Source organism: Hyposmocoma kahamanoa, unplaced genomic scaffold, assembly GCF_003589595.1.
Source record: "Hyposmocoma kahamanoa isolate Upper Pololo Valley unplaced genomic scaffold, ASM358959v1 64, whole genome shotgun sequence".
Lineage (NCBI taxonomy): Eukaryota > Metazoa > Arthropoda > Insecta > Lepidoptera > Cosmopterigidae > Hyposmocoma > Hyposmocoma kahamanoa.
The window spans coordinates 7,576,952-7,591,524 of record NW_020653852.1 but is presented as its reverse complement, the minus strand read 5'-3'; the positions used below and the strand labels follow the sequence as shown (position 1 = coordinate 7,591,524).

Genomic DNA, 14,573 nt, shown 5'->3' with positions numbered 1-14,573 from the left:
AGCATAGTTAGCCCATATATAGTCCTACTGCTGGGCGCCTATGCCTCTCACAATAAGAGGGCTTGCCGCTTGCTTGGGCTACAGTCGCACATAAATTCCGAAAACCTCGGAGATGGAAGCCCGGTTTCGAACATACGACCCTCTGCTTGAGGTCAAACCGTTAAGCTACCGCATCGAGTATTTACCCAGAAATACTCTATGGGCTACCACGTATTTATAAATTTTGAACAAGATCGGATACATTACACAGGTCTGCAAAAAAGGCGTTATGTATACTTTGGTGCTGATTTTTTCTATCACGTGAGGTTTATGTGCAAAAAAGTGAAAACTTTTAAGAAAAATGAACAAGGACAATTTTTTTAACTAGTCATGTTTGTCTTGATTTTACTATTAGTTAACTACACAATACAACATATACCTAAAAGTGTAGGTACCTACTATAACTTGATTATGAGTCTTTGTAGTAACGTTTTCGCGTTCCGTCAAAATTTCATTTTGGTGCTTTTCGTCAAAGTCAAAGTCAGTCAGTTAACCGACTTTAAAAAAAGGAGTAGGTTCTCAATCCAATTTTTTTCTTTTGTATGTTTGTTTCGCGATTATAATTTGTGAACCGATTTCTATGATTATTTTTAGTTAAAACTAAATGTATGATGACTAATATCCAACAATAGTCTACAACCATGTCAACGTTGCATCGTCCTTCATATCTTCATTCTATTTCTTTAACGTCTTGATGCAAAAGTTTTACTTGATAAAAAAGTAATAATTCAACATTATGTACAATATTTGGTGATGCAGTATAGACATGAGCGCCGCGCCGGCGCGCCGCCGCACAGTGGGCTGGAAATTATCGCTAGGGGACTTAGGGGTACTTGAAAATTAAACAACTCCTTTTATAAATATGATGATGTATATTGATTTTACTCACCAATACAATCATAAACTGTCATGTGGATATTTTCGATTGACACGGTAATTTTATAGTTATATGGCTCTGAAACTTTTTTGTATGGAGAAAAAGTGAAATTTAGGTATATCTCTGAAATCTCAATTTTTTCAAAAAATAATGTATTGATCCATACAGGTGGAGTCTCGAGTTACCATAAAATATATATCTGCACTTGCGGTTCAGTGTGAGTTTTGTAATATAACGGTCTGGGTTGAAAATGTTATAAATTAAAAAAAAAATCTATTCCACACCCATGGTGTAAAGAAGAAAGCATTTGTCATAGTTTCATCCTCAGTATATTTACATTGACTTTTGAAATTCTTTTGTTGTATATTATTATTAAAAATAAAACTTCCCTAGAAATAGAAAAAGTATTATATCATGCTAAGAAGTTCCAAAATTCAAATAGGATTAACAAAGCACTAAATAAAATCAAAGAATCGTGGTGTATAATAAATTAACAAACCAAGCAGAACAAAAATTTGACAGAAACATATCGAGTTTAAAAAAAACGACAGACGATGATGACGACTGACAGACAATACTCAAATAGCAAACGCTTTTAACAATTTCTTTCAACAATTGCATTTCAAATATCACCAAGCTTACCTAAGCTTTTGTCTGTCGATATTGACAAAAGTAACATGTTGTTTGAATGAAGAGAAAGACCATGTTCAATTTTTAAATTGCTAACAATTGACATACGAGAATTGCTCAAAACTGTAAAACAAATTACTATAAAGCAAAGCCAGTAGACTTTGCTTTACAGTAATTTGTTTTAGTAAAAGATATTAAACAACTTAGATATAAAAACAGTGAACTTTTAATATTAGAAGATGGCTATCTTCAACATATTATATTGGAAGTGCTGAACAATTGTTTACAACAAGGCGTATTTCTAAATGAATTAAAAATAGGGCGAGTGATATATGTCTTCAAGAAAGGAGAAAAACACGATCGGAACAACAACAATAGACCAATTTGTATACCACCATGCAAGTCAAAATTTTTTTTGACAATTATCAAGAATAGAATGGTGGACTATTTTGGGTCAGAATCAATCTACATGGACAAGCAGTATATGGAACTGATCGATCAACAACAGGTTAACAAATGTTACCGATTATGATTGTCATAAACGCTCAAGTGTCTTTTGCGACCTGTATAAGGCGTTTGATTGTTTACGACATGATATATTACTTGACAAATTAAACTACTGTGGTGTCCACTCTAATGCATTGCAGCTTATTGATAGCTTTTAAAAAAAATCTGTACTAAATACTAAATTGTAAGGAGATATTGTTTGATTAGACAATTAAGTGACATTTTTTATAGTTTATATGGAGTGTTATAGAAGATCCACAAATTGTACCTTGACATGCTAAATGTTGCGTGATGTGAGTTGATAAAAAAATATTATTATTATTATAGAATAGTTATTTTTTTATTGACACTACGAAATATATTAAAAATTAATAAAATATATTTTAAATTACTCGGTCTCAGGCTGTTCGGTTCTCATATTATATGGCAAATCAACATTTACAAAATCGAAATTTTCCAAATCTGTGTCATCATCAAAAGATTCTGATAAGCTTGCTTCATCTGACAGTTGTCTATATTTCCGTAGCAATTTAATTCGTTTTTTTGAAATATATGGGTTCGAACTAATTAATAAATTATTAAGGATGTCTTTATTGGTTGCTTTTCTATCGAATTTTCTAGAATGGTCTAAGCGATATAGTATAAAGTCCTTGTTTTGGGGATTCGGATGCTTCTTCAGATAATTCTCCAATGGGAATTAGGCCGAAACTGGCAATTATGTCTGCTCCATGGGCAAGTAGTTTATGCACGCTTGAAGGCATGTAATACCATTTATATAGATCTATGTATAACTTCATAGTTACTTCAGCATATTCTTTAAATTTAACATCGTTGCATTGATGTTTCACTTAAAATTGCTGTGGCTTTACCGTCTATCATAGTAAGCAGTAAGGAATGAGTAATTTCAATATCTTCTACTTTTGTAGTCTGCAGATGGTCAATTTCAGACTCTACTGATGTATTTTGCTGTATTATGGTCGCTTTATTCTCTTTAAAGAATCTAAAAAATAGTGGGCGAAACATATGTCTTGAATTTGGCGAGTCGTTTTCCCAAATCGTTGATTCTCCAGAAACTAACTTGATGGGTACTAAACTTCCCATAAATACGCTGGAATCATCTCCATTATCTTCCGTTTCTGATTCTATTGTTTGCTTATATGTAACTTGATTCGAGGCACCGTCAAAACCCCATTTACTTATTAGTTTCATTTGTTTACAATCGTCATTTAACGGTATAGATTTTAATAATCTGCTTGCTGTCAAATCTAAGAGCGCTTGCAATTTTATTTGAGCAGTGGTCTCTGTTAGTGTAATCTCCTCTTTAGGTGGATAGCACTACTGTTTTGCTTTTTGGAGTTTAAAGTAGGAAGGAAATATATGCACACCTTTTTCAGCAACATTTTTTCTCAATGTATTATATTGCCACTTGGATAGTTTTAGTGATACAAACAAACCTAAAGCCGCATCTGCATCAAACAATGGTTTTTCAGTTTTGTTTTACTAATACATTCTTGTACTTTTTTCACATCTTGTGGATTTTTAAGCAAGTAATCAACGATTTTGGCAATATCACCATGACCATCAGCTTTTCATTTCATGGAATGTACGTACGATATCTCATCATAAGATATTGTGTTATCAATATTCTCAGCGCGACTCTTTTTTTGCTTAGGTCCTAAATCAGAAATGTTTTCTTGGACTCAACTCAGTATAGGTTCCTACGCTTATTTTTGATGATGTTTCAAATTGTGCTGATGTAATAGGCGTGGTCGTAGATGGTTCGTTGCTTTATTCTGAAGCACTCCTGACATAATCGGGCCATAATACATCTGCATCCAACCAATTACTTTATTTCTTTATAAAATCTTCTTCTGTTCTATTAGCACTGAGCCAATTTCTGTGAAGATTAGAACAATATGTTGCACAAAACGCTTTCAACTTTTTGATATTGTCTTCGCTTAAATTTTTGTTTAAACTAGATTTTGTAATATCAAATAATGCCGCAGCATTTTTAATATAAAACTAAAAAAAGTGGCACTTTTTTTTAGTTTTACAAACAAATCTAGGTTAGTCATCAATTCACCAACCATTTTTATAAAACTTCCAAGAAAAGGGTATTATTTGAAAATAAGTAGTGCGTTTCTTACGAAATGTAATCACGTTCTGAGAGAAGTTTACTCGAATTGGACAAACTGACCTAATTACTACCTGTTATTATCCTAACTTGACCACATATGTCAAAGATAAGCATATTTCTTAACAACCTTGATCTTTTGTTCGTGTTTATGATAAGCTCCCCATTATTTACACGTGTGTTTTTTTAGCAAAACAAGTGACATTTTAGGGTGATGAGACTGCTGACTAACTTGAGCGGTGATTGTTCGTAGGTATGCGTCTTGATATTATTAATGTTATTATCTTTTTGATTGGCATTAATTTTATGTGTGCTATCTTTTCTCGTGTCGAGAATGTACCGCATAATATCGAAATTAAAATAAATTACGTCAAATCTTAAATATTTCTACAAACATTTTTTAAAGTGTTATTACTCAAAAACTATAACTACTGGTTGCGCCCCGTATAAAGATTCCAATAGTAATCCTATTACAACGGCCTATATCACTCGGGGATGGTGTAACTTTCCATCAATGAAAGAATTTTCTGAATCGATTGAGTAGTTCCAGAAATACAAATATTCAAATTTACAAAAATTTACCTCTTTATAATATTGGTATAGATGAAGATACAAAAAAGTTCCAGGACATAAAATTATCATATTGACTTGTAGTATCCGATCCTAACAATTTCAAGCTTTAAGTCCACACTTTTCGAAATCAGCCCACTGCGCCGCCGCCGCCGCGTTTTTTCTCCCGCCCCCGCCGCCGACAAATGCAATCGGCGCGCCGTTCAGTTCGATCAGGCGCTCCGATCGTACAGTCAAGAGCACATCAAGCTTGACATTTTGTACTTTGGACCGTTCGTATCGTAAGCGGCATAGAGTTGGATTTAAGTCTTGAGTGTCAAGCTTGACGTGCTCTTGACCGTACGCACGCGCACGTTTCTGTATTGTATATGTGAAAATGGCGACGCCAGTAAATGACTTTTATAAGATAATTTTTTTTTTATAAAATGTAAGTTCGCATTTGACCTCCATCTCACCTGATGGAAAGTGACGATGAGGTCGACGAATGATGAATGCCTATTCATTTTTGCCATGAAAAGGCCCAAGTTACAACGTTCAGGGAACAAGTCTGCAGGCAGGAAATTCCACTCCATAGCCGTTCGCCATACAAATGTGGAACCGTAACGCTTCGTGCGAATCTTTGGAATATCCACAACATAGAGGTGGAACCCAAGTCTACGCCTAGCCCCCCGGTCATGGAAAGGGGAAAGCGGAATTAAATCGTTTAATTCTATCACACACTCTCCGTGATATATCCTGTAAAATACCGATAAGCTGGCAACTTTACGGCGGTGTTCTAGGCTCTGCAGCTTCGCCTCCACTAATTCCGAGTCACCTATAATCTTCTTGGCACGGTTGTCAATTGAATTAAAGGTGGCCAATTAGTATGTAACAGAGCTATCCTAAAGGTGGCAACAGTACTCCATGCACGACCGGAGTTGTGCTTAGTACAGATGAAGCAACTGTCCCTATCTACCGGCCCGAGATGTCCCTATCTACCGACCCGAGAGATAGGGTTTTTCGGAGAGACTACGGGCTCGACGGCAAGACCAGGGTACAGCGGGCGTCCGGGCCAAGCCCTCCGCCAGTGATACGCCTTCCTGGCGGACCCGGACTTGGGTATGGACTCGCTGGGGTTTATGGTTAGCTGCAGAGATGGACATGTTTGTCTGCCCCGGTTTTGCATGTGTCCGGGGCGTCTATCTCGTGAGCAGCTAGCGCGTCTTTGTAGAGGTCTAGTTGAGAACCTGTATGCGAGGAGACGCGCGGGACACGTGAGTCGAAGGACACTGCGACTGGCATCTCCGGCACTACTTCGGAGAGCTAGTAGAGGATAAGCTAGATATCCTCCGGTCCCTCGAGCCGATTAGGTTTTTGGGAACTGGAGAGACGTCGTTTGTCGGTGTTGCCGTCGGGAAGTGAGCGTGGCTTACAGCTCCGCCACCAATGAGAAGTTTTTATAGTGGACTCAGAGTCGACGGCTTAGCGGTGGCAACTGCTAGTTGTGCAATGCGCAACGGGAAGTGAGTGTGCCTACATCTCTGGTATCTATCTGAAAAATAGGGAGGGTACTGTAAGTGCACCCGGGGCGGCTCACCCGAGGCACTAGCGTCTCGAAGAACCAGATGAAGTCGAGTGACAGAGGTCTGTGAGAACCCTGTACACTGGCCGATCTGGAGTCAGAACCTGAACTTGTAAGGTTCCTGTGCGCGCACAGGTTATAGTGCCCCTCTCGTGTGCCCCAAGGGTAGGTAGGGAGTGTCACTATTATAGTGACACACACGAATGTTGGTTAAGCACTGTTTTATTCAAAATCACCCTCAGTACACAAAATGGTACAATGACGTTACTTTATACAGAAATACCTTCATAAATATACTACAATTATAATTAAAACTAACGCAGAAAGATATGGTGCTTATCCCGGTGTGAAGTAACTCACCTCACCCTGGAAAGGCCATGGATTCAATGTATCTGCCGAACTACAAATTGGACGACAGGTCCATTCCAAGTAGCTGGAGACAGTCGGCTATCGGTATGGATAGGTATATCACGAAAAGTCTGAGTCAGCTCAAAGTGACTCCATTTTATGGAGAATAAAATGCTTTAGAAATATCCAAAGACAATGCAAGTGTCTTATAGCCTCGCTCCATATGTGATAGGCATACACAAGAAATCCCCAGTAGATCGTCCTCGTCGGAATCCGTACTGGCGATCACTGAGGAGGTCGTTGTCTTCGAGGTACGATAGGAAACGGTTGTTGAGTACACGTTCCATAGTCTTGCAGAGTATGGAAGTGACTGAGTCAGCTCTAATTCCCTTTTTTGGCAAGCTTCCACGACCTGGGAACTACACCAGTCTCAAGTGAGAGGCGGTACAGGCGTAGGCGTGTGAGAACACGAGACAACTCAGGCGCACAGTTACGTAGGACTAGTGCTGGAATTCCATCTGGCCCGCTAGCTTTATTCACGTCTAGATTCCGCAGAGTTCTAAGTACCTCTTTTTGGCGTATGCGAATTGGCGCCATATTGCAGCCAGCCTGTGGTAAGATTAGATCCAGACGCAAAGAGTGAGGCAAAAAGATTTGCTTTGTCATCTGCAGTATAGGCCAGCATACCGTCCTGCCTCAGCAGAGGTGACATAGATAGGCGATAAGAGTTAGTTTTAAATTTAAAGATTATATTTAAAGATGTCAACCGTGACCATGGGACCTGTAAAGGGCCCGAAACGTCGGTTTGTTTGAAAAAACAAATATACGCGATTTAAATCCGGAAAAATAGTTTCATTCCTATGTATAACAATCGCGAAAACCTAAGAACTCGATAAAGATGTTTTGTTTAAAAAATTAATTTGTCAATTTCTGGCGTCGCCATTTTCACTACGCATACACAATAAGGAAGCGTGCGCGTGCGTACAATCGGAGCGCCTGATCGAACTGATAAAAAATTGATTACTATAGAAAATACGTTATTTTATTTTTTCCTTTGAAAAAGTATTTGTATAACGGTTTTTGTATAAACAAACACCGATATACAAATTCGTTTTAGGGTCGCGCTCGCGCCGCCGAAACGCCACCGCCCCCGACACTTTTGTCGGCGCGCCGCCGGCCGGTTGGTTTATTATCGGTGCTCATGTCTATGCAGTATACGGAAAAATTGCTGTGTAATAAGACTTATGAAGTAAAAAAACCAAACGGAGAAACGATGACAGTTGCTAATTGGTGTAGAGTTTTCCAAGACTTCTCTCTGTACCTACGCTCTTCCTGTATCATCAGTCATCACATGTATACATAACTAAACATTATGATTCGGTTCAGATACAAGGCGAAGAATTCAAATGCTGTCCAATTCGGCATACTCTTTAGAGGGCATAGGGAGTAATCAATCCATAGACAGCACATTTAATTACAGAGAATATTCACGTAAGTATTTTTTATATTGTTTTGAAAAATCTAAAAATTAGGTCTATTATTGGTTGTAATGAAATTATGATGATTTAGAACAATGACATTCTTTTATTTTTTGCGAAATTACTTCACTCGTTTTTTATAATTATTAGAAAAAGATATATTTTATATATTTTTGCTTAATTTTAGATTTCATTTTGCAAAGTTCAAGTACCTTAGCCTAACAGTAACATTTAAATAGAGACGTCATTATTTATTGCAACATATATCTCATATTTGAAATGCAAGTGTTATATTTAATTTTTTTTAATTAGTAGCAGTAGAGCTCCTTGTTAATGAGTTTATCCAGGGAAGTATTGTCACCTTACCTATTTCTGCCGCCAAGCAGCACATGGGCCTTGTCAACTTATGTCTTAAGGTGACGGGCGCAGCGGCAGTGGCACTCTGATCCTTGTGACTGGGTGGCACTGCAACTGTTATGGACAGGCGTGTAGCTAATCACCAGGCGTACGACTTCCTCGTCGCGTCACTAAGAATTATAAAAAAATGAAAAATCATCCGGCTGTCCTCGTAACTTCCACAAAAAGTTTTTTCTTTTCTTTCTTATGTTTTTTCCAGTGATTTTAAATTCTCATAGGACATTGGCGAAATCGCCATTTTTTTTTTGTATAATTTTTATAATACCATTAAACTACCGTACATAGTTATTTTTACTTGTCATTGGCAAAATCATTGATTATTTCGATGGAGCCATAACATTTAAAAGAAGAAGTTTTTTCCAGTCCGTCCAGCAGTGATTGCAGCCCTGGCCCACAGCACCTGGTGGCCAGAACTTCGTCGATTCATGGTAACTCCTGTACTCAGAGCCGTGGATAACGACGAACCTATGGACTTCCTTACGGAGATCCGTAACGTGGTCGTTGTATTTCTCAATATTAAAACGCAGACTGTGACTGAGGATGTGCTTATTTCCATCGTCGATAATGCTTACAAGACGGTTTATAAGTTAGTGGCTTCTTTACTATTACCAATAACCGGCCTCCGTGGTCGAGTGGCTTGCACACGGTTTTCATAGTGTCGCCGTCTCTGAGGTCCCGGGTTCGATCCCCGGCCGGGTCAGCGTAGAAAACTAACTGTTCTATATTGCCTCGGGTCTGGGTGTTTGTGGTACCGTCGTTTCCGATTTCCATAACACAAGTGCTTTATTATTTATTTATTTATTATTTAATAGCCAAGAAGGGAGTCTAGACGGAAATACTTTTCTTGACTTCAAGGTTACAAAATAAAAACCTCTAGAAACACAAAGAACGTCCCGTTCTTTTAAAACAGAAAACTACTGTGAGGTTCTGACATGTTTGCTAAAGGACAACTCATGTGTTTAAGTCGAATTCCGTGTTCTTTAATCATGAGATTCCTGGGCGGTGACTCGACGGAAACTACTCGCCAAAGCCTGATTGCCCTGTAGTATAGGCCCTGTACTTTCGTTCTCCGTCCGTCTGTAACAATTACTGTCAAATAAGTAATACACAAGCAAATTAAAAAACAATATGACAGTCATTGTTACGAACGAATGCGATGCACGACTTTGATTCTATACCGAATGCCAATACCATTCGGTCGGGTGCACGAGTCGAATGATCATTATATCGGAACACCTCATTCATCATATCCATACCAAAATATCCCTGTCCCCGTCATATTTACAGTATTTACTTTTATGTCAAAAAGGGCTAGGTGATCCCGAGCAGAAATGCTCTATGGAATCTATGGATTAGTACTACTAATTAGTAATTAATGATCATTCAAATCATTCGAATATGAAAATTAGTAGGTTACTAATTTGACATTCGAATGACATGATTCGAATAACGAAATCATTCACAATCGCACATCGCTAAATGAGAGTAGACTCCTAGGTGCGGGCGTAAGCGGGCGGCGGCGGCGAGCAACTCAATTACCCTCGTTTGCTTCACTCTTATTAAAGTCATATGTAGAATTGCCCACTATACTAACAACGTCATTTTCTAAAGTCTCACCGACACTAACCACTGACGTAGTACTTAACATTGTTTTTTTTAACGTCCCGTTCTTTCGGATTTTGGTCATGGGTAGGTATTCCAAAAACGTAGAGCCTTATAAAGATCCTTTTGACAACAACACAGAAATAAGGTCTTTGATTAAATAAATAGACGGCTCATTATTTCCAGCATTTCATCCCAAGCTGGCGGCCTTGTGAACAAAGTGTCAATGTTCGACAAAGACATGATGTTCCTGGTTGTGTTCGGCCTGCGAGGCTTGAAACATGAGGAAGAGGCCCAGGAAGCGTTGTTATGCGCTTACTGCTTGAAGGAAACACTTGTTGATCGTAATATTATTAGTGTCTCTATTGGTGTTACTTCAGGTTTGTCTTTTTAACGACTAAAAAAACGAGATAATCTGACTGATCGTTTATGCTAGTATCTAATTTCAGGAAGAACATATTGTGGCGTTGTAGGTCATGTATTGCGACGAGAGTACACCGTCATTGGACAGGCTGTCAACAAGGTTGGTTAGATTTTTACGCATAACCTTCTTTTTTGTAAAAGGCCTAAATAGGCCAATTGATCCTCAACAACGAGGAACGGACTGAACGTAGGCTTAATACATAATGTAATTATGGGTTATATTTGGGATTTCTTCAAAGGTTTCAGGGTAGGAGTAAGAGAAGGTTTATTTTAACAACAAATGTAGTGTGATAAAATTACTTCGTATAAAATGTTTTAGTTTTTTATTCCTTTTATGTTTTTAGTGTACTTGTACATGTATATTAAGTAGCATAAATTATTTAAGTGTTTTATTTTCCTTTTTTTATATACGCTTCTTTTTTGCTTGTGATCTTGTTTCGCCTATCATCTTTATTTAGTTTTTGTTTATGGAACTCTAGGTCTGTATGTATATCAATTTCGGTTTATTACCTGTCTGTTGATGACTGTTTGTTTCCTTAAATACAGCGTGTTCCAAAATTCAACTATTTTATTTATATTTTTTTTTTACCCCAATATTACCCAATTAGTTTAGTTTATATTTTTAGTTCGTTATTCGTTTTTTCAGGCAGCGAGACTAATGATTGCCTACCCAAATATCGTAACATGTGATAAAGAAACGTTCGTGAGTAGTAAACTGGATCTAGATTTCTTCAGACTGATGGAATATAAAAACCTGAAAGGGATTAAGAAGCCAGGACCTGTCTATGAATTTAATAAGTCAGGGTTAGTTTTACAAACACGTAAACTAAAACGAAACATTATAACTTTCACTAAAATGGTTCGTCTGCGTCTTCCCAAAGATCTTCGCCTTTATCTACTCTTGTTGGTATAGTGCCATACGTACTTTTCAGTTGTACATGTGCCTACACTTTTTCTTGGACTTAGGTAATTATACGATCCATTTAAACCCTTTCAACCTTTTATTCACCACACAAAACGTTAAGGGCGCGTATACACGCTAAGAAATTCGACGTGTTTGCTACAGAAAAGATGAGAATGGTACATGACAAGAACTTTGTCGGATATAGCCACGAAAACATGTCGTGTCTGTTGCAGACGGGAAAATGGTGCGTATGTACACGATACAAATGCCTTTGGACAAAAGCATCCTAAAGGGTAAAATGTGTGAGTGCATTACGAGTCTTTCAGGTAGCCGTCGTTTTACTACCGACTGTGGGAGGAAATATATTGTTGTATATATTGACTACTAAGCAACACCCGTCTACGCGCATAAACGCGCGTTTACTGACAATGCACCTCACCCCGCCCCATACAATAGCGGTATAGCGCGTCGTGTCGGAGCTAGACAAGATTTTTTCTTGTCCGGGGTCGAGGCAGTGTACAAAGTTCGTATGTAGAAACGACACGAATTCTAGCAGCTATACGGTGACTTTTCTTAGCGTGGACACGCGCCCTAATGCTCTGGCCACGAGTTTATATTAACCTTGCCACACTGAAACGTGGTTCAGTGTGGCTGGGTTCATATAAACTCGTACATTACAAAAACTCCCGCGCCCGGAACGCTTCCGCTGCCACCTCTGTGTGGCCTGAGCATAAACGTACCTAACTTATTCAATGACATTAAAATTACAACAATTACAATTAGCAACATTAACAATTACTGTCTGGCAGGGGAGTGGGTAGCAAGCACAGCACACATTGTGTAGAGCATACGTACATACACAGCACTAATTTTCATCTTGTCCTCGCAGTTGTGGACAAGCAGATGTATAAAACACGCGCATAAAAATAAACATAAACTAAAATGAAAAATAATTAAATTCGCAATACACAAAATAAATAGAGCAACCAACTACACATACAAGTAACTATGACAAAACGCAATTCACTATAATATTGATACTAATACAGATTGTAACTATGTGTAGTAACTTTAACAAACTAATACATACTATTTTACACTAGAGGTGCTTCCTCCTTTTTGTGACTCCAAAAATAAACTCTTGAGCGGCGAAATCAAACACGTTTGGGACATTTCCCATCCACCCCATTTCCTACATCTGATTAAATTTTCTCGTGTGGTCGTCACTTGTCCAGAGATGACCCAACACGTATCCTCCTCCGTAGGTATACTATGATTTAATTATTTAGTAAACCCATCAAAGAGTTGATCCAGAGAAGTACTTCCATACCTACGTATTTCTGCCGCCAAGCAGCAATGTGAGCATTACTGGGTTCCACTTTTAAAGGTGATAGTGTCGCTACAGGTACGTGGTACAGTCAGGAGCACCTCAAGCTTGACACTTTTTACTTTGGACCCTCGTTATCGCAAGCGACGCGACGTGCTTTTGACCCTGTACTTGTCGACTTTGTGTAAGAGTGACGGGTGCTGTGACAGTGCCCCACAGATGTTTGCGGTTTAAAGATTTAAGTGCCACTGCAATGTTTTTTTGGAAGGGTAAGGGTCCTGGTGAAATTACAGACACATGGGACTTGTCAACTTATGTCTCGAGGTGATGGGCGCAGTGGCAATGCCCCTGAGATCTTTGCGATTTAAAGCTCTGAGTGGCACTGCAACTGTTATGGATAGGCGTGTAGCTTGCCACCAGGCGCACGACTTGTTCGTCGCGTCACTTGGTGTTATAAAAAAAAAACTTCAAAAGTTTTCCCGTTCGCTTACCATCAGGCGCTCGACTATTTGTCGTGTCAATTGATATCAAGCAAAAACGGGAAAATTATCTTTGTGATGTGCGGGTAATGTTATTTTCCATAGATGGCCTGAGAAAATAACTGTAGTTCGACACCCGTTACTCGATCGCAGTGAGGAACTACGACAGTTCAAGAGAGTCCTGCAAAATGCGATTGAACATGAACACGAGCAGTTTACTAGATATCGCGATCACAAATACGCAATTGCTCTTACGGTTAGTACCTAAAAAAGTTTGCTTGGAAGGTAACTAGAAGATTTTTGATGGAGATGGTATGTGCCTAGTTTTTGTATGTCGCATTATTTGACGCGTTACCACAATGTCCGAAGTAGTTGATTTAAAATAATTTTCATACAAAAACGTACTCGCACCAATAGGGCTAGCACGGATATGGCGCAACTTGCGCTAGAGCGACAGAAAGCGCGAGAAATCTGTGAGAGATGTCGCGCCCAATTGTGCTAGCCCTATAGGTGTAATAGGTACTAGTGAAAGTGCATAGTGAGATGAAATCTAATTTCCAAACTGCCCAAAATTTAAATTCAATTCTATGTACCAAACTTGTGCTCCCATTTGTTTGTACCGTGCTCCTCGAGCGAAAGTTTCGTTTGTAAAAGCGTTTGTAAAAGCGTTCCGAAATGTCTCGTTTTTGAGTATTAATTTATCCACATTACAAAGTAATATTATTTTCGATTCACTGATTTTTGTACAAGGCAGTATACATAAAATCTCCAATTTATTAAATATTTTTCACTTATTATAGGTAAATTATAATATTTGTAGCATAATGTTAAGAATTAAAATTTCAACAATGTAAATTTCAAATAATTTCCGGAGGTAAAATTTTTGCAGCAGCTCCAAAACTTATATCATGTGTATCATTCTATTAACCGACTTCAAAAAAAGGAGGAGGTTCTCAATTCGTCTGTATGTTTTTTTATGTATGTATGTTACGCGATAAGTCCGCCATTTGTGAACCAATTTTGATGATTATTTTTCTGTTGGAATGAAGGTAGGGAAGGTAGGTTTTTAAATTTTAAATTTAAATTTCAAGAAAATATTCCACCTCTCGTCTAATTTGAAGGCATCGTTATAAGTAAGATACAATTTTCAAAAAATTTTTTATATCAACTGAACTAAATGGCACACGTATACGATATACATTTTACATATGGCTTTAATTTCGTTTGTAAAAAAAATAATTCTGAAATAAGGCCAATGCCCTGTCGCTCGACGCGCG

The 14,573-nt window shown here is 38.2% G+C and overlaps 1 protein-coding gene across 1 annotated transcript in view; it reads left to right on the top strand.

The window, feature by feature from the left end:
* Window positions 1-14,573, top strand: part of LOC113230843 (adenylate cyclase type 10-like) — a 71,749-nt gene that overhangs the window by 14,036 nt on the left and 43,140 nt on the right. The window contains exons 6-12 of the mRNA XM_026464942.1: window positions 8,053-8,157; window positions 8,925-9,147; window positions 10,350-10,543; window positions 10,613-10,686; window positions 11,233-11,394; window positions 13,007-13,019; window positions 13,425-13,552. Of these exons, the coding sequence (XP_026320727.1) occupies window positions 8,053-8,157; window positions 8,925-9,147; window positions 10,350-10,543; window positions 10,613-10,686; window positions 11,233-11,394; window positions 13,007-13,019; window positions 13,425-13,552 (899 nt within the window). The remainder of the gene's footprint in view (window positions 1-8,052; window positions 8,158-8,924; window positions 9,148-10,349; window positions 10,544-10,612; window positions 10,687-11,232; window positions 11,395-13,006; window positions 13,020-13,424; window positions 13,553-14,573) is intronic.